The sequence below is a fragment of the Falco cherrug genome, chromosome 5, assembly GCF_023634085.1.
Source record: "Falco cherrug isolate bFalChe1 chromosome 5, bFalChe1.pri, whole genome shotgun sequence".
In the NCBI taxonomy this organism is placed as follows: Eukaryota; Metazoa; Chordata; class Aves; order Falconiformes; family Falconidae; genus Falco; species Falco cherrug.
The window spans coordinates 14,144,625-14,163,505 of record NC_073701.1 but is presented as its reverse complement, the minus strand read 5'-3'; the positions used below and the strand labels follow the sequence as shown (position 1 = coordinate 14,163,505).

At 38.5% G+C, this 18,881-nt stretch overlaps 1 protein-coding gene across 1 annotated transcript; it reads left to right on the top strand.

Annotated features, from left to right (window-relative positions):
• Positions 1-205: 205 nt before the first annotated feature.
• Positions 206-16,339, top strand: RIBC2 (RIB43A domain with coiled-coils 2). Its single transcript, XM_027805573.2, has 7 exons — positions 206-409; positions 4,281-4,362; positions 5,889-6,233; positions 6,899-7,017; positions 12,940-13,167; positions 14,725-14,891; positions 15,848-16,339. The coding sequence occupies exons 1-7, from the start codon at positions 293-295 to the stop codon at positions 15,927-15,929; spliced, it is 1,140 nt and encodes a 379-aa protein (XP_027661374.2). The 5' UTR covers positions 206-292; the 3' UTR covers positions 15,930-16,339.
• The last annotated feature ends 2,542 nt before the right edge of the window (positions 16,340-18,881 follow it).

The window sequence follows — 18,881 nt, the reverse complement described above, 5'->3', positions numbered from 1 at the left end:
GGAGCTGCGCGGCCCCGGCCTCTCTCCCCTCAGCGGGCGACAGGCGGCGCTGCCCACGGCACGCCCTCAGCGGCCGCCCGCCTCGCGCCTGCCGCCACGTTGGGCGACAAAGGCGCGAGCGCGGAGGGGGCGGGGCGAGCGGCGAAGGGGCGGGGCGAGCGGCGAAGGGGCGGGGCTCCCGTTCCCATCGCGACCCGGTGCGTTGTTCTCCTGGCGGGCGGCTCTCTCCGGCCGCGCTTCGCTCCGGGCTGCCGCGCGCGCAGCCCCCGCGGCCGGTTGCCCTCTCGGCGCCATGAGCGGGCTGGGGCTGCAGCGAGACCTGCAGGAGGCAGCCGCCCTGGAGCGGCGGCGGCAGCGGGAGCTGCAGCGGCAGAGCCGCATCTTCAACGCGCGGGTCCGGACCATAGGGGTGAGGGCACAGCCCCCACCCGGGGCGTGGCGCAGCGGGGCGGGGTGGTGCCGTTCCCCCGCCCGGTGCGTTCTGAGGGGACGCTAAAGCGGGGACAAGCACTAGGGCAGGCCGGAGTGGGCAGCCGTGCCGGCGCGGACGGCTGAGGGGGGCGAGCCCCCTCAGCGCCTCGGCGGTGGCTGCGGGCACGGCCGGTGCCTGGGGGTGGGAAGCGGGGAGAAAACGCCTTGTGGCATCTGCCAGAACAGAAGCTGCAGAAGGCTGAGGTGCTTTTAAAAAGTTGCTGGTGATAAGCGAGTTGATACTCTCTAGGCCTCATCAAGTTATTTTTGGCAGCCATTGTCAGGTGTGTGAGAGAGCCTGAGGCGGCCTGTGTCCACTGCTGTAGGGTTCAAGGGCGTGATTTCCGATTTCCTGAACAGGACAAAAAGATAAAGCCCTATCTTGACACCCTTAACTTGTGTGGAAGTGAATGTAATATGCTTTACTTTGGGCTAAGCCAGAAGCATGCAAAGTCGGCTCATGCAACGTGGCGTAAAAATTCCAGTGTTTTTTACCTCACTGCTGATAACTTCCCTCATCTGCTTGAATCTCACTAGACAGCAGGCTTGGCCCTGTGAGCAGTTTATTGCTGAAAGGGATCCTGTATTTGGGGCCTATTTTGCATCAGGCAAAATAGGAGAGATCCATTAGGCCATATTTATGGAATTAATTGATGTGTTTGATCTTTCTTGGAGTGGGGGTCTGAATGTGAGCACCTTTCAGTCTGTGAAGGCCTATGGGGATGATAGCTTCATACTGGTGGGCTTTCTCTAGAGCCATCTATGCAGTTTGCACCCTGAATGTCAGGAAATTATGTTTTATTTTATAACAATTTAAAATTTGGATGTAGTAGTTCATTTAATCATCCTGTAATGTTTCCAAAGGCCCACATTAAGATTCTGTGTGTGTGCATGGAGGGAAGAGTACTGTAAGGTGAAATAAGTTTAAATTATTGTAAAGTATTCTGAGTGCTCAGTGCTGATGCATATATCACATGTTAAGTGCTGCAGCATTAACTAGCATAGAACCAAATTTAGAATTGGTGAAAATAATTCCTAACTGTTGACTTCATTGGACTGGTAGAACTGCAACAGGTATCAATTAGATCCACCTTGTCTTTAGTACAGAAATATATCTCAAGTCAGTGGAAAGATAATCTTCACTTTTATCTCCAACAGTGCTTTGGATTTAATTCTAGCCGCTCTTATGCGAGAATCACTGTAGTTGCAGACCAAAGCAGCAGTTCCCACTTAACCAACAGGACAGGCTGCCCAGCCTGATAGAGTATCCTGACATATAGTAGCCAACAATATACCTAAGTGTCACAGCATTCTCCAAACTAGCCAGCTGCAATAAGGTCTTTTACCATCACATACCAACATACTCTTCATGCCAGTCCCGCTGCTGCCTTCTCTTAGTCTTTCCTCATTCAGGATGCGTGCTCGCTCTCTCTCTCTTTTCTCTTGCTTCTTCCTCAACTGCTCTGTCTTCATTGGCTGCCCAACCACTTAACAGAACCAGCCACAGCTGCACCTTATCTACATCAGCCAACCCGCTGCCCCTGAAGCCAGCACACAGCTGTATGTTATCAATGTTAATTAACCCAGCTTCATTCCTCTACACTTAAGTGGAAGGAGCTAATAATATTTTATTTTTTTTTAAACAGGTGTGGGATGGGTATAGTAAGATGGTTCTAATTTTTTCATCAGGAGACATGTAATTTCTCGGAAGGTGTCTTTTCTAGAGCTTTAAAAATGAAATGTAAACCATAAATTCTCAGGTAATGAAATAGGTGAGAATGAAATAGCATATCAGTGTATTTTATTGAGCAGTACTGAAGTACACCATCTGAAGGTCTTTCCCAAATACCTTCAAGAATTAACTTATCAGACAGGTTTTCACAGATCCAAGCAGAGTCCATTTTAGGAATTTTGTAAATATCTTATTATCATTCAATATTCCTTATTCATTGGCTGAACAATGACTGGTGACAGAAGAGGCTGTTCTTGTGCTTTGAAGTTAGGCCAAGTCCCAAGCATTAAGAGTCAACAAATCTATATAGAGATAGACTATATGAGTATTTCCAATGTGGTTTCAGATTCTTTGCATTCTCTCTCACCAGTTCAGCTGAGTGGCTGTCTCTGACAAAATTAAAAAATAAAGGCAGTTTGACTTAAAATACCATGAACCCTTAAGCAGGGATTGAGTAGTTTAAAACAAGGAGATTACACTGACTGGAAGGAGATTATACTGACTGGAAGGAGAATGGGAACAGAGTTTTTAAATTTTTTTTTCCTGATTATTACTAGTTTTAATATTACTTTTACTTCTGTGTCTGTTTCCTCATTTGAGTAATGGAAAAGATATTGCTGGCTTTGCTTACAGATTTGAGCATTTATCCTCAATAAACAAAACTAATTTCCCAAAAGAGTTCAGATGAATAGTCCAAGTGAAAAATTACTTTCCATTTATATATGAACTATTATACGTAAATATAAGTAGATTAGAAATTAGCTGCTTCAAACTGTTCATAGTAGGCATTCGTTACTTTAACACTTAAACCTGTAGCTTTATGTGACTCATCGGTTGTTTTAAGGAAGTATTCTTGTCAAGGGTAACCTGTTCAAATGGGAGGGAGCTGACAGCATAACTGAATTTGCACATGCAGGTCAATGCATTGCCTTAACCTGTATTATTGCTAGAAACTACTAATGGAGTCATACTGAATTTTCTTAACAGTTTCCTATAGTGATATTGAAAGCTTTGTTTCCCAAATGAGACCTCTAAATGGGTAGATATTTAATGGCCACAACATCACTGTCTTTGGACAATGATACCCTGTACAATTTGTTATGGTTTCACCCTTGTTTAAGATTTACCTCTTTGTCTGTTTGGTATAGTCAGTAGTCCTCTACAGCACTAACTCTGTATTTTCAGCCATGACCCGTTTAGGTCTTTCTGCCTTGATCTGAATAGTTTTTAGGCAAAGACTACCAAAAGAGTTTACTAGAATTATTACTGTTTTTTGTCAAATCTTTCAAAGACAGTAAGTTGACCAGTAAAAATAATAATAATGAAAAAAGACACAAAATCCAGGTTTGTGCCTATTACTTTGGCACCTTCTGTCAACGAATTTGGGACCCGATTCTTTTGCCTAAAATGAGGTGACTGCTACCATTTGATGATACACTTTAGGGTATTATACTTAGCTCAGGTAGTACTCTCCAGGGATATGAATATTCTGTACCATATCTGTCAGCTCATGGTAGATGTCTGTGTGTATCTCAGATGGCACCCAGTATTGCATTTCGGCAGCTTACATGTATGCCCGTCTGTCAGATAAGACTGGAAAATTTCTGTCCATTCCCCATTATTTCTTCAACACACTTTTAGTCAACCATCTACATGTTTTTGAAATCTGAACTATTGCAACTTCCTGTCATCTTGACTGTCAGAATGCTTACCTGCTTTATAAATGGAAGCAGAACAAGAAAAAATGACAGCTGTAATGGGGAAAACATATTCTGTGCAGTGCTGCTTTAAATGTTTACATTTATAGCTCCATTTATCATGTAAATGTAGTGTTTTGTTCTGATTTGGTGTAAGAATATACCTATCAGCATTAAAACGAAGCAAACAAACTTTAATAATGCTGTTTCTGGATTTTCTTTTTGTTACCTACATGAAATAGTGATATATATATATACTCTGTTGGTAGTGGGTTTATATCTGTCTTGTACAGCTGGGAATCAATGTAGCTTGACAATGCCTGTTTTTAATCATTCAAACATAGTATCTCTTAAAGAGCTGCTTTTTTTCATTTTCATAGGTTGATAAAGATGCATTGGATGCCCAGGTCAAGGATAGGAAAATTCAGGAAGCAGCTGAAAAAGCACGAAATGAAGAACTTGGTATATTCATAGATATTATGGTATTTCTGTGAAGAGTTAAATGTAATTTACCATCTGTTTCCTGCTTTCTTTTCCCCTTCATAGGTTTCAGACTGCCATATTTATTGTTATATGGAGCCTGTCTCCTTGAATCTTGCTATATAGGTCTACGTAAACCTGTCAATCAGGATATGTATATATAAGCACAATTGTAGGCTTTTCTCTACATTCAGACATACAAATGGAATACTATGTATAGTCATGTTTATGTTCGTACATGTGCAGTGGTACAATATGTGTTTTCCTTAGTATCTTAAGGTTTATATTGACATGATTAAACTGGTATACATTTTCTAATAGGCTGGAATTTTCAGTGGTTTCTTTAAGTACATGTTGACAAATAGCATTGTTTGGAGACCTGAAGATAACAGAAGCATTTAAAAAACCTTAATTACTTAATACTGTTCTTTTCAGAAGAGAAGTGGCAAATTTGTTTGTTTGCTTTCTTGTAGAGTAAGCCCATGCTCTGTCTGGCATTCTTCAATAGAATATATAGATTCTATACATTCCTCTATAGATTATTGATGCTAGAAGCATGAGCCATGTACAACAGCCATTGCTGAGTCAGAACATGTAGCTACACAAATATTTCCATCCGTGTCCCCTAACCTCAAAACCCTTTGTGGCCCTCTGTGTTTGGAATGCTTTCTTGTGGTATCATGTGAAAAGGTCCCACAGACTGAGCTCTCTGTGGGTTTCAAGAAGAGCTGGAATGGAGCTGCCAACTTCCATGCTGTGCTTCTACGGCTGCTTGTGATTTTCCTGGCAGAATACCTGTTAGACGCTGACTCGTAGGAAACTGCCAGAAGCAATGTGTAGTCTGGCAACAGAGGAAATGATCTTTTCTTGTGGAGTATATTTAAGTGGCTGAAATGGCTAGTTTTGGGTGGGGTTTTTTTGTCATTTGTTTTTCTTTAAAACTAAATCAATTACAGGATTTTGATTAAATGGGTGAGAGCTATTAAACTGTTCTGAAAGTGTTTGTACCAACTAATTATTTCACTGCTATGGTTAGGTGAATCATTGGAACTATGAAACAACTATCTATATTCCTTTCATTGGGAGCCCGCTTTTTGTTTTTTTCTTAATAAGCAACTTAGTGTGTTTCAGTTGTAACTGTAAATTGAAAGAACTAGTATACAGTATATTTCATGTGTTACTGCAAGTTCTAATCAAATGAAACCTCGTAATTCTAGAAATGTTTATTGTCTTTGTTTCACTTGCATATATTTCATTGTAACATTAATAAATAGATACCTAAAAAACTGGGAGTATTTTATGAGTAAATATTGCTAACATTAGGGTTAGTAATTAGCCATTGCTGGGCTGGTACTTATAGATCAAATACTCTTTCATAAGGTATAAAAATTTGAAGACTTATATTCTATTTATTCCTCTTAAAATTTTTATTTTCCATCTTACATGTGCACTTCTGTGCCACATGCACCTCTAAGAGTTGTATTTTCATTGTGTTTGTTTTTCTTTAGCTAATGAAATGAAGCAAAATGACAAGATCATGTGTATATTAGAAGAAAGACAGAAAAATGATATCAGAAACATAAATAAGTCTATCAGTGAATTTCAGAAGAATTTTCAGAAGCCAGAAACAAGACGTGAATTTGACCTGTCTGATCCGCAAGCCTTAAAGAAAGATAGACCTGCTCGACTTTCAGACAGTGACTCTCGATGTACTGTATCTGGCTTGCAGAAGTTTATGGGTGAAGACTTAAACTATGATCAGAGGATGAAATTTCAAAAGGAGCAGATGAGAGTGTGGTTGCTTCAGCAACAGAGAGACTGGAAGAATGCATTAGCTGATCAAAAGTTTGCAGGTACCAAGAGAAGATAGTAAGGTTCTAATCTGCTTGCTCGGCAATTCTGATAGGTTGTGTCGTTTTGACATAGCAGTATTTTAATGTATTCGGTATTTAACTCTTAGAACTACTGCAGCAGTTTTTACTTTACAAGCTCTGATGTATTTGGTATCTCACTGAAGAAATCTGTATTTAATAACTTGATGATTGTAACATCACCTAGGTTTCATTTCTGGTTCATGCCTCAAATGAGGTATTGGAGCATGCTGAAAAAACATTGGTGTTTTGCATGCTAGATGGTATGTTTACTTCATCAGACCAAATTGTCCAGACCAAATCTTTACTGTTCTGGACCATCCAGACCATCAGACCTAATCTTTACTGTTCTAGAGCAGAAAAAAATAATACTGTTTTTTCTAGTGTGGCATAAAGTATTTTTTTCTTCAGTACTTAACACTTTTCCATTTTAACTTTGTCTGACTGTTAAGACAAACATAATAAACTAATTTAATGAGTTGTCTGAAATCCCGGGAGGGAAAGCTTCAGTGGTAGGATTTGGAAATAGTTATGTAAGTCAGCCTACTGTATCTGTAGCTCCTCTCTGTCTCTCTCTTATAGTGGCTTACTCATATGACGCATTATGTCCATGAACATTGACTAAATTTCATTTTAATATAATTTAGATGATCTTTATGACAAGAATAGGATTGAACTTGACCAAAAGACTATGGAGCAACAACGAAAAGAAGAAGAAAACAGACGTGCTGTCTGTGTAGCTACTAAAGATTTCAATAGAACCCAGGTAAATTAATATTGGGTTGGTTTGTTTTTTAAAAAAAGGGGAAACACAAAAGGAAAATAAGATGTGCAGAAGTACGATGAGTAATGGATATTCTCACAGAAGTTTCTTAGCAGCTAACTTCCAAGGTTGTTTCAGTAACTGGAAGATAGAATTTATTCACTTTCTCCCCTCCAAGGATCTAGCTATCCTCTGTCTGGTTACCTTCTGTCAAAATTCTTCCTCCTGGTTCTCACCTTGCTGACTGGCAGGACAGCAACAAATCCCTAATTTCTCAGGGACTTGTAGTCTGTAAACCAGGGTACAGCAAAAGCCTTCCATACTTCATTCGGGTTTTTATCAGTTCTTGGATAATCTTAGCTGTGTCTGCCTGCTTTTATTTTTGCTTGTATAGAAACATTACTGCCAGTAGCTTTTTGTCTTTATTCCCCACAACTACTGTTTTTGGCATGTTGGCTGCGTCTTTGCTATTTCTGTACTTGTCTCTTGGTTGTTTATCAAGGATGCTTTGGAACCTATAGAAACATGTCATGAACTTTTCTCTGTCTGTCTTAGTACCATTATCTGTCATGCTCCAGTTTTTTATTTTATTGCACAATTTTTTTTTTCCACTCAGCTTATATATACAGCTCAAAGGGCTACACAGATGCTGTTAGTTTGGTTAAAGTGTATTTAGTGTGACTTAGCTTTAAATTTCTCTAGTCACATAGAAATAAGTCACATTAAAATTACCTACATCAAGTAGGCTGTCTTTTGGCTTGAGTGTATAAGTGTGCAAGTCTTAGTGTAAGTGTTGCTTGAGCCTTTCAGGGCACATTTGGCATATGATTTTGTTTATAGATAGCCCAAGGTAATTTAAAACGCTTTTCCTGCTTGAAGTCATGGCTGCTGAACAGTAACAGTATTATATATGAATAGCTGCAATAGTACCTGAAGTGGCTGGTGCGTTCAGGCTAGCAGTAGTATCCCAAATAATTGTCATACCAGTTGATTTCATGTAAAAATTCCTGAATTTGTGACAGGGTTTGGTGATGGGGTGGGAGGCTTGCGTGTGGTGTGGTTTGTAATATTTGGGCATATACATTTTACTTGACTGGCGTGCATATTAAATATACTAAAAAGTCCTGCCATAAGGCCATGATAATGGAGGCTTGGGCAACAGTCTCCTGTTAGCTCTTATTGTTCTTATTGCTGTGTTGTATAGATTGGAGTGACAGCTTGCAGCTGCGTGTCCCCCCGCCCTGTTCCCCCCTCCCAAGGTAGTTAGTTGTTTACTTTCATTTTGGGTTTATTTGTGACTGTGATACTGTTTTTAGCTTTTCTTTTGCTGAATGGTTGGGAAAAGCTCTTCTCTTTTCCTAAAATAATGTGCTGGTACAGTTGCTGCTTTTCTTTATTAAACATGCAAGCCACAGGTTTCAGGTTGCCAGGCCTTTCAGTGATGTTGTCCTTAAGTGAAAGCTATGTTACAGAGGGATTTTCTATACAGCTTTTTCCCAAGAGTGAAAACTAGGGCATTCAGCCTGAGAATAAACTTCAGAGAAGAAATCTCTGTATCTGACCTCAAATCTGTTGAACAGGAGTCTCCAGCAGCTTCAGCAGGGTAGCTGGATTGAAGGCCTTAAGCTCTTGAGGGGTGCAGTCTCACACTACATTTTGCTCTAGACACATCTGCTCTACCTGTTGGTGGCTGCCAGGGAGAAACTCCTGTTTCCTGTTCCCTGAGTTTCATTACTTTTTTCTGCCGTGTCTCTTGCAGTTGATGTCATGATCGTGAAGCTGCAGGATGTGTTAGATCATTTCTCAAATCCGAAATAAAATCAACTAGTCTGGAATGAATGACTGCTGCACCTGACTGGGAGGAGCAAATGCACAGTCTGACATGGCCATAAAGGGAGAAAGCAAACCTACCCTTTCTAAGGCAATCCTCATTTACTGTAATTTAGATGAAGTATAATACAAGAATACATCTTCAGAGAGGAAGAAAATTCCTAGAATTAGGCTTTGGTTCAATCATTGTCTCCATGGCCATCATCTATAGTCCTTATGGTAGCCAGTATATTTAGGAGATGTAAAGAAGAAAATAATTTTTAAAAAACTAAAACACGGAAACACAAACAAAAAAACTCTTCCCTAAGTATGAGTTAACCAGGAACACCAATATTGCTTTTGTCCTTGGTATAAGGGAAGACTTCTGCTAGCTTAAACTGTCAGTTATTCCTGCTGAAATAATTTATACATCAGTAGTAATCATTTTAGTTTGGCAAGCAACACAACAGAAATGAAGGCTTCCCAGAGTCCTGCCTAAAATATCTATTTTTCACTTATTTTGATGCGATTGTGATTACACAGCAGAATCCTACTGTTTTAGAAAGAGGTTCCTCACTAAGGAAAACAACACTTGGGAATGTCCAGTTCAGCAGTACAGTGATAGGCGTACCAATTGTGTTCTTGAAATCAGAAGGATGTGTATAGCACAGGACTTGAATCCTTTCCAAGACACTTTGTAGGTAATGCTAAGAAAGTGAGTTGATGTCATTACAGAGGATCTCTAACTTAATGACCTCATATTTATAGACTTGTTAACAATATTACAGACCTTATGTCCTTAGAGTTTATTGCTGGGCATACCACAACAGCTTGATAGTTTTCCCCATAATACTGTTACTATGAGTATTTCATGGCATTATTCTGGTTCCTTATTTATGGAACTTTATGCCATTACTGACACATTCAGAGCCAGCAGCCACATTAGCGAAACAGTTTTTCAGGCTTTGAGTAAATTACGTATTTGCATTAACTGTGGAGCCTTTTTTTTCACCTGACACGAGATATCTGAGTGCCTAAACATAGAAGAATGGTAACTTTTTCATTCTTTGAAGTGTGCTGTGCAAATATCTTTTATTACTTACATCCTATTCTTGATATTCAATGTCCAGGGTCGTCAGTATTTAGCACTACATTTTCAGGCATGAGGAAACAGTACTCATACTGATTTTTAACAGACCTCGCTTAGCAGAAGTTCCTAGCTTGAATGTGCTGGATGTGCAGTTCTCTACTATGAGATAAGTATCTGTATAATACAGACAAAGGAACTGTGTTTACTATACAGATTAATAATACTCTTTCACAAGTTCCAAAGACCCTGGATAGGTCACTTTAGTCATTTGAGCTTTGTGACTTGGTGATAAGGACTTCAGAAGTTGTGATGGTGGCAGTTAGTTCCTCACACACTTGAGACTTCTAAGCTTGTGAAATCCTGGCCTCATTAATGCTTCTATGTACATTTCTTCTTTTGCTTTATGACTTGCATTAACAGTGAAAGGAAGCATTTAGCAGTAGGGAAGACATAATTTGCATCACAGATCAAAATAAATGAAGGAGCATGTATTTGTGCATCTGTTTTTTCTTCCATGCAGATATAAATTGATGAATTATATCTTATTAGGGATTTGACTTGATAGGTTAAATCCAATGCATTTTCTGAGTTTAAAATCTTTCTTTTGCAGTGTCATTAATCATTGCACAGTAGTGGTACACGCATGGCTGTGCATAGAGCTGGGAGTTTCCTCCAGTAAGATTTCCAGGCAGCTCAGAAATTTTAGGCTCTCCCTCCTAACTGAGAAGGTTAGGGTTACAATGTCTGAGTACCTTTTTTTGGATCTATTTCTAGATGACAGTGGATTGACATTAATAAAGGGATCTAAATAAAAATTACACATTTTAAGCTTCAAGGCAGTAGTTATGTGAGGTCCATCCAAAATTACTTTGTTAAATGTGATTTACTCTGGAGCACTTTCAGAACTAAAAACAAATTGCTTGATTCATAGTATTAATAAGCTAAACTGTGTACCCAGATATTCTTGTTCAGTGTCCCCAAAATATGGGATGACTGAAAGTCATTGGGGTTTTTGTTTTCTTTTTTTTTTGCGTGGAAATTGTAATGTAGTTCCTGTCAAGTTGTTACTGACTTTTCTGGAGGGAAAAAAAAAACCCACAAACTTGAGGGAAACGCATTTTGGATTAAAAAAAATTCCTTTAAGCTTCTGGTAAAAATTGTATTCACTGATTTCAGTGAGAGGAAAAAGTGGCCTGTAATTCTTTATTTAGTTATTATTGCATGTTATGATGGCAGAGCCAGTAATTACTAGATCTGAAGTTGAAGTTTTGCCACTTGGAATTTGATCTGCTTGATCTTTTCTGTTTGTCTAAAAGTAGACATCTCTTTTCTTGCTTTAGAGTAGAGTGTACATTCCTATAGGATAGCTGGTATTTTTAAATACGAGGCTTTCTGCATCATCTAATTTGAATTGCATCTTAGTTAATTTATAAATCTAAAAAATAAAAGAATTTATCTTTTATTCATTTGTTTGCACATCAAATATTTTTGTTACTTTAATGGAAAGCACAAGGCTGTTATCAGCCATGGAATTTATTAATCTAGGATAGTATTATTTGTTATTTCGTTCAGACCCTGACAGGTTGTTGTGCACATTTGCTTAGAACAAATAAAAGTCATTCTTTGACAGTGTCCAGGCCTGATGCTTGGGAGAACTGCTGTCACCCAGGCTCAAAGTCCATAACTACAAATGTAGAGCCAAACTCAGGTTAGCAGTTTCCTTTAAGGGTGGCATAGATCACTGTGCTTGCTGAGTGAGAATTGTTCTCCATAGCATTTACAAAGGAACAGGTTCCCACATGTATGCCTAGGTAGTTCTGTCATTCTCAGTTGTTCATATGTTCTAGCTACTCTGCCTACTATTTTTCAACTTCACCTTTTTTGCCACAGAAGACTATTTGACCTACTGTGACTTTCTTGATGCATAATCCTCCATTTTTCATTTGTCCTCATCCACTTTCTAAATTGTTTGTGTGCCAACCAGCAAACTACTAATTGGTAAGGAAAGTACACAACTGTTCCAGTTAACTCATAAAGTGAATATTCTCAAGCCAGCAGTTTTTGAACAGAGTATGAGCCAATATTGGACAAACTGGAGAAACAGATATCCACTGATCTGTTGCAGTCAAGATAGATGTGTAAAGCTACATACATGAGAGACAGGTCTGGCAACCTGTGCTCTTTGTGCCCCGGCAAGAAGAAAGTTAACCTGTCACCTCTCCCTGTGGAAGCCAGCACTGTGCATTGTTCCAGATGGTTTAGTTTACATGTTACAAAAGAACGAGACGGGATTAAAAATGGGTGATGCATAGCATTATCATTCTACCTCTAATTAGTCTAATTTTTCTTTGGAAGGCAATTAAAGTAAAATAATAATTGCTTTCTCAAGTTTTGTAAGGGGAAAACTTCCTCTGAATAGGAGACTACGACCTTATAGTGGACTAGGAACAGTGATTTCCATAAAGAATGCATATTATGATTTCGAATACTACAAATATGTTCACATCGTATGACTCAAGTTAGTATTTTTTATCAGCAAAGGGAACAGATTCCAGGCTGCATCTTCAGGCTTAACATAGGCATCTCCTGTCTATTTTGTTTTGAGTGCTTAATCATGCTCTCCATGCTCTCTATTACGTAATCTATATCAAGGCTAGTGATTCAAGATTGTAAATTTTTATCATAAATTTCTTCCATATTGTGTTTGGTTTCCAAATACCAACTGGTGTTTGCTTGTGGATAAATGTGAAATTGTTTTTTATTTCATTCTGGCTTTTCTTATGAAGCAAAATTATTTTTTCCCCAAATTATTTGCTGTATGTGGTATAACAACATTAAAGAAATGTATACTATTAGATTTTTGATCGTAGCCAATAGGATCATGATCATAGTATTTGTATGTGATGCTGTTGACAACTGTATACAAGGTGGAAAGAAACCTGTTATGATGTATTAATTTTGTTGCATCTCTTAGTTAATACTTTCTCACGGAAAAAATATCAGTTCTCTTCTTTCACTGAATTTAGGCTGCTGAACTAGCTGAGAAAAAGAAGTTGGAAAAGGATCAAAAAATGAAAGATGACATGGATGAAATTTCCGGCCTCCTTCAAGGAAATTTACTTTCTGAAAACCCTGAACAAGCAGTCAGTTCCTTTGGTAGACATCGTGTGATCACAGATCGATGGAAGGGAATGAATCAGGATCAGCTGATGGCAATCCGTTACTCTCAACAGCAGCAAGTTCTGGAGAAACTGGTATTTAAGCTGACACATGTATTCTGTGTTTCTGGTTGTAATAGAATTGTAGACAGTGTTTGTAGAAGAAACTATTGTTTGCCCTGCACATCCCATTATAAAACTGTGTTTTCCATTGATCTGAATTTTACCAGAAATTTAATCAATCAAACTGAACACAGTGTCTCAGCTGGGAAATGTCATGGAGCAGGAGTGAGCTGGAGCCCTGGAGCTGGGCTGGGAGGAAGGTTGCTGTGGAGGCCAGGGCCAGGGCACCTGGGGGATCTTGGGGCATGGTCCATGGTGGCCTACTGGGGGAGCAAGGTCCTGCGCAGCCCGAGACCCAGACTTCATCATGCAGTTTAGGACCTGAGATTGATTGCACAAGCTGCCTGCAAGGGATGAGCAGGAGTGGACTGCTCCATAGGGGAAGAAGAAAGAGCCAGGAATTGAGGGTGAAAGCAGGGCCGGCTAGAGCAGTGTTCTGATGCTCAAGGGTACTTGAGCAAGACAAATAGAGCAGGTCCAGTGATCCTGTTCGTGCATATTTCATAGTCTTAAAAGCTCATGAACGTAACAGAATTTCCTTTCTACCACACGAGCCATGCTCTGGGATAGGATTACAATAGAAAATAGAAAAATGAAATATTGCTAATAATTGCTACTCTAAAGGTCTATGAAAGCAGGCAGTCAAAATGAAGAAATTTACCCTTCCTGTGCAGTCATGAGTGTACAGGCCTAGGTATTGTGAAGTAGGAAGCTACTTTCCTCATTCAGTGCAGAGGCTGAATTCATAATGGCTAATGAATAGCCGTTCAATTATTTTTTTTTAATCCATCCAATACTGTATGCTACACTATGTCTTATCCAGTGGTGTTATTAAAGCTGAAGATAGAGTTGTCATTTTACTGGCTCTCCTATGACCCTAAAGTGAACCCATTGAAGTAGTTAAGCTGGCAGAAAATGAACCCCACCAAGGAAAGTGAGGGGTTTTGCAGGCCTGGTTTCTTGAATCAGTTCAGTATGATGTCAGGCAAGAAGTAAGGAAGTGATAGTATAACAGAGACAGAGTTACAAACAATTTGGGTCTACTTATCTGGTATTGGCGGGTCAGTTATTACTCTGAGTTAGCTGTATTATAAGCCATACTGATGTCTACTAACTTCTGACCTCAAGAAGTTACAACTTTTACTAATAAGAACTTTAAAAAAAAAAAATCCCAAACCCCGATGTTTTATCTTGCTGCTCTGGGTTTTTAGAAAGACCTAGTATATCAGAGAGAAATAGTAATCTACTGAATAACTTACTTCTGCCAGGTGGCAGGTCCTAATTTTCTTACCTTGTGCAGAGGTGGGAGTCTTGCTCCTTGGAAAAGTATAGCTTTCTCATCTGTGATATCTTATGCCTAATGCATGGGCTCCTACCTAGTTTGGAAGCGCTTTTTCTCCCTATTTCAGATGCTACCCCTAGTGATCACTAAAGGCAAGCAAGTTTGTTTGGATTGATTTGCCAGACTTTATATATACTGTTTCATCTTTGAATAAAGTGAAAATGAAGCATTTTTTTTCACTCCTGTAGAGAGTCAAAGAGGAAGAACACCGAAGAGATGCTGAATGGGACAGGCAAAGTACACGGGCTGCAAGGGCACAGTTAGTTTTAGAGCGGCATCAACAACGACAGGAGCGGGAACGCCGCCAAGCTTTAGATAACGTAAATGCAAAGCTGTCTCAGGAGCAGAAAGCAAGGTAAGCACCAAAAGAGTTTTCTTCTTTTCAAGTCAAACTCTTTAACATTAACACAATAGATTGACTTTCAAAGAGCTTTTATACTTGTATTGTTACTTCTTTTAATACAAGTTTATACTTCTAAAAAAATAAACAATCCGGCTTAAGTGTGTTTTTCAGTACTATTTAAACAGTCTTCAAAGATAGGTTATGATTGTTACTAACTTCCATGTGTGAGTTTGTAGCTGGAGTTCTTCAAAGTGTTCTACTGACAACAGATGTTTTATGTAGATAGCAGAGAATAAATACAATTAACTATGCAGAAAATGATACTATCAAGTGTAGAACAGTACATGTTTCTTTAATTTACCTTAGTTTTCTGAAACAAAAAAGGATGATTATCAGTAGAACTTCCTGTTTCTGATAGCTCAGAGTTAAGCTAATGGCACAAATGGAGCTTTTCCATTATGTATGACAAAACTAGATGATTCTTTAGCTAACCCCCAGACGTGTCTTGGTGGAGAGGTAGAGGTGTCTGCTCTGGGAAAGGAGGAAGATAATATGTGAAGGAAAAAAAGAAGTCAAACCAAGTGATTTAGTGTTCGGTTCTTCCAGGTTTTTTTTTTCTCCTTTTTTTTCTCATCATGCGTGCATACATACATTTTGCAAAAGAACTTCCAGTACCTGATGCTTTCCTATTATGAAGGCAAAAATTTGGGATTGTATTAATTTAGGTTTTCACTGTGAGATTTTTGGAAGGTTATTTTTGGATGAAAAAAATCACGTTTGCTATATTGAGATGTGGCAGTTTTGGAGAAAAAGATCTAGTTATATTAAATTCAATTTCTAATAATTGTGAATTATATTATCAGTTATGAGTGTTTATGCATTACATCTTCTTTAGGTTTCTCAGGTTAGTTCTGTATTATAATGAGAAAACATTTACTAACTGCATCTTTTTTTTTATTTATTGCTAGGAACATTTATCTTAAAGAAGAAGCATATTCGAATTTTCCAACAGGACAGTACCATGCACAGTTTAATACAACCAGCCGATGACATTCTGGATAAATTAACTTGAAGTATACAGAAGTATGTAGGCATATTAAAATTTTTAATTGAGCAATCCTGTATTTTATCATTTTTATTCGTTCTCTACCCTGTTCAAACAGTGCACTCAAACTAAAGGATGGTCTGCTAGGCCACACCTGTTCAAAGAGGAAGGCACTGTAGTAATTCTTAAACTTGATTGTTTTTCTAAAAAGTACTAGTAGATTTAATAGTAGGTTGTTTGATTATTGTGTCTCAGACTTAACTGTAATATTTACATCATTTGTGCCTTTAGAAATCAGTTTCTGGAAGGGAATCACAATTCAAAATACGTTGTTGCTTTCTTTATACAACTTGGTCAGAGGGGAATGCTGTCTGATGTAAATCACAAGTGGTGCACACTTAGCAGATTCTGTGGGAGAGAAGAAATTTGTTTGTTGGTTTGTTTGTTTGTTTGTAGTCTGTTTTTGTTTGGTGGTTCTGGTTGTGGTTTTTTTTTGGGGGGTGTTGGCTTTGTTTTTAAAGGTAAAAAAGAGCAGCCAGACACAAAAGCAAGCAAAGAGGAAGAAATGGACAAATTGATTCAGAAATACTGCTTTTATTTCCTGAATAGTAGGAATAGGAAGAGTAGATTTCAGTAGTTACAGAGGTGATTATAATTTGAGGCATGACACAGAAATGGATATGTGTTATAACAAGTGGGGGAAAGTAGGGGAGAAAGTATTCCTACATATACAGTCACCATTAGAAATAACGGTAAATTTAAGGGCAGTGTGCCTTTAAAGGAGAATGTGGGGAGAGTTTATAAATCTGATGGGTGTGTGTGTGTGTAAGAAATAAGCATGCACCAAACAAAATCAAGGAGAAAAATCTCAGCATGTGCAGGGTAATTCAGGGAAACAGTTTGCTTCCTGTCTTTTACAGTTACAGAATTGACTTAGCAATGGAAGAGCTAGTCAATGATATTTGGAAAATGGGCAAGTGAAAGACATGGGAAGAAAATATGAGAAGCAATGTAAGAAACTGGCTGCACCAGACAAATGGATGATGGAGGTGATTAGAAAATGAAATTCAAAAGGGAAATAGTTGACATACAGAGGACTGAAAAAAGGGTTAGAAGGCTTAATGATTTAAAAAAAGAAGAAAGAGTGAGAGATGAGTGGCTCAGCTCCAAGACCTCTGAGATTGTGAACCCGCAATAAAAATAAAGAAGCTGATTATGAGAACAGATCTTGAAGTGTGTGTAGCTTGCCAGAATCTGGGATGTAAACTTGGCATAAAAACATCCTGATGATACTAGCATGGACTCTGCAGATTTTTCTTTGTATCAGGGTAAGTGATAGCTTGGAATTCTGGTTTAACAGGGTGAAGATGACTATGCCAAGTAGGCAAGGTGCTCAAAGAAACCAAGGTTGAGGTAAACTCTAATGAGTTATTCTCATCTTTGTGAAAATAATGAAGAATGCATGGTTCTCAAGATAGATATTAGGAGGATTTTGGGATTTTTGAAAGAAGCATTCTTTGAAAGGGAACTCTTTTCAAACAGGTTTGTCTGCTCAGGTGAAATAGGGGCTCTGGGGGATCAAGCTGATATGACTAACTACCATTTTGAACCAGGTAATAACAACAGGAGTTTGGAAAAGACCATCATGGTAATCCCTCTAGATGGAGAGGAGGAAGAAAATCAAGTAAAGAGAATATAAAAATGGGTAAAGAAGTGTCCTGGGATAGGATAACCCATAGCAAGAAGATATGTTCCAACTGGGACTAATTGTAATATAGATAGAAACTAGTTAGAAAAGCAGTGTGGCTGGAATACAGGAACTGAAGACTGTGCTGTTCAGAAAACTTGGAAGATAAAGCTGAGAGAGGCTCACACTTGCACCGTTAATGACAAGTCAGACTACAACGAAGTTAGAAGGAATGGTATTCAGGAGATTCTAATACAATAGCATTTGGAGATCTGTTTATTTCTCAGACTGGGATTCACACACGGCTGGATGTCTTTGTAGTGTTACCAAATGCTGTATTAAATTGACAATCCCAGGAGCATAGATACTTGTCTTAGATTAATTGTTGATATTTTATACCAACTTTTTGATTTTGCACTGAAACAAGCCATGTTTGCAGTAGGCATATTTCAACTGAGTAGGTGATAATAAGGGGTTGAGGTGCAGGATGTTCTCAAACCTGTATGGCTCTATAATAAAATGTGGACTGGTATCTTCAGCTTTTGAAATGTCACTTTTAACTTTTACTGCTGAATATTGAAATAAGTATACAAGATATATTAAAAGAGCATTAATTGATTGTAGGTGCTGTTTGAAAATATTTGTTAGTTTCCATTACTGAGATCATCTTTCCTTTGTGATATTTGTAGATATTTCTAGTAATGGGAAAAAAATAAGTTCTTGAATGGATAAACTACATTTTACTAGGATTTCCTGGCTTTTCTGCTGCGAGGGCAAAGTTAAGTTTTATTTGCAGCTATTAATGAAATGTTATTAGTATTTTCTTATTATCTAATGTTGCTTTAGCAATGCTAATAAACAAATAAAAGCACTTAATGAAGGAAGCCAGGTCCGTTCTGATTTTCCTGCTGTAACTGTAGTGTTCCTTTATTTGCTTCTCATATACCTCCACATTTATTTCCTGAGAATACTGTGTTTGTTCCCAGCCCTGTAATACAATAAAACTGTATTTCAGATTCCTGAAGCAACAAACTATTCTTTATGAATTAGGGAGAAATTTAATGTTAAGTCCATTCCAGCAAATTCTATGTGTGATTTCTGTCATACCATGTTGCAATTATTAATGGAGTGAAATGCCTTTCAGATGACAGCATATGGAACCAGGAGGAATTGAATATATAGCAGACATTCTACTCCACTAAAGGCTGATGATGTACTGGGAGTATGAGGAGTACTTCAGCTGATGATTTAAATAGGATAGATCCTGCTT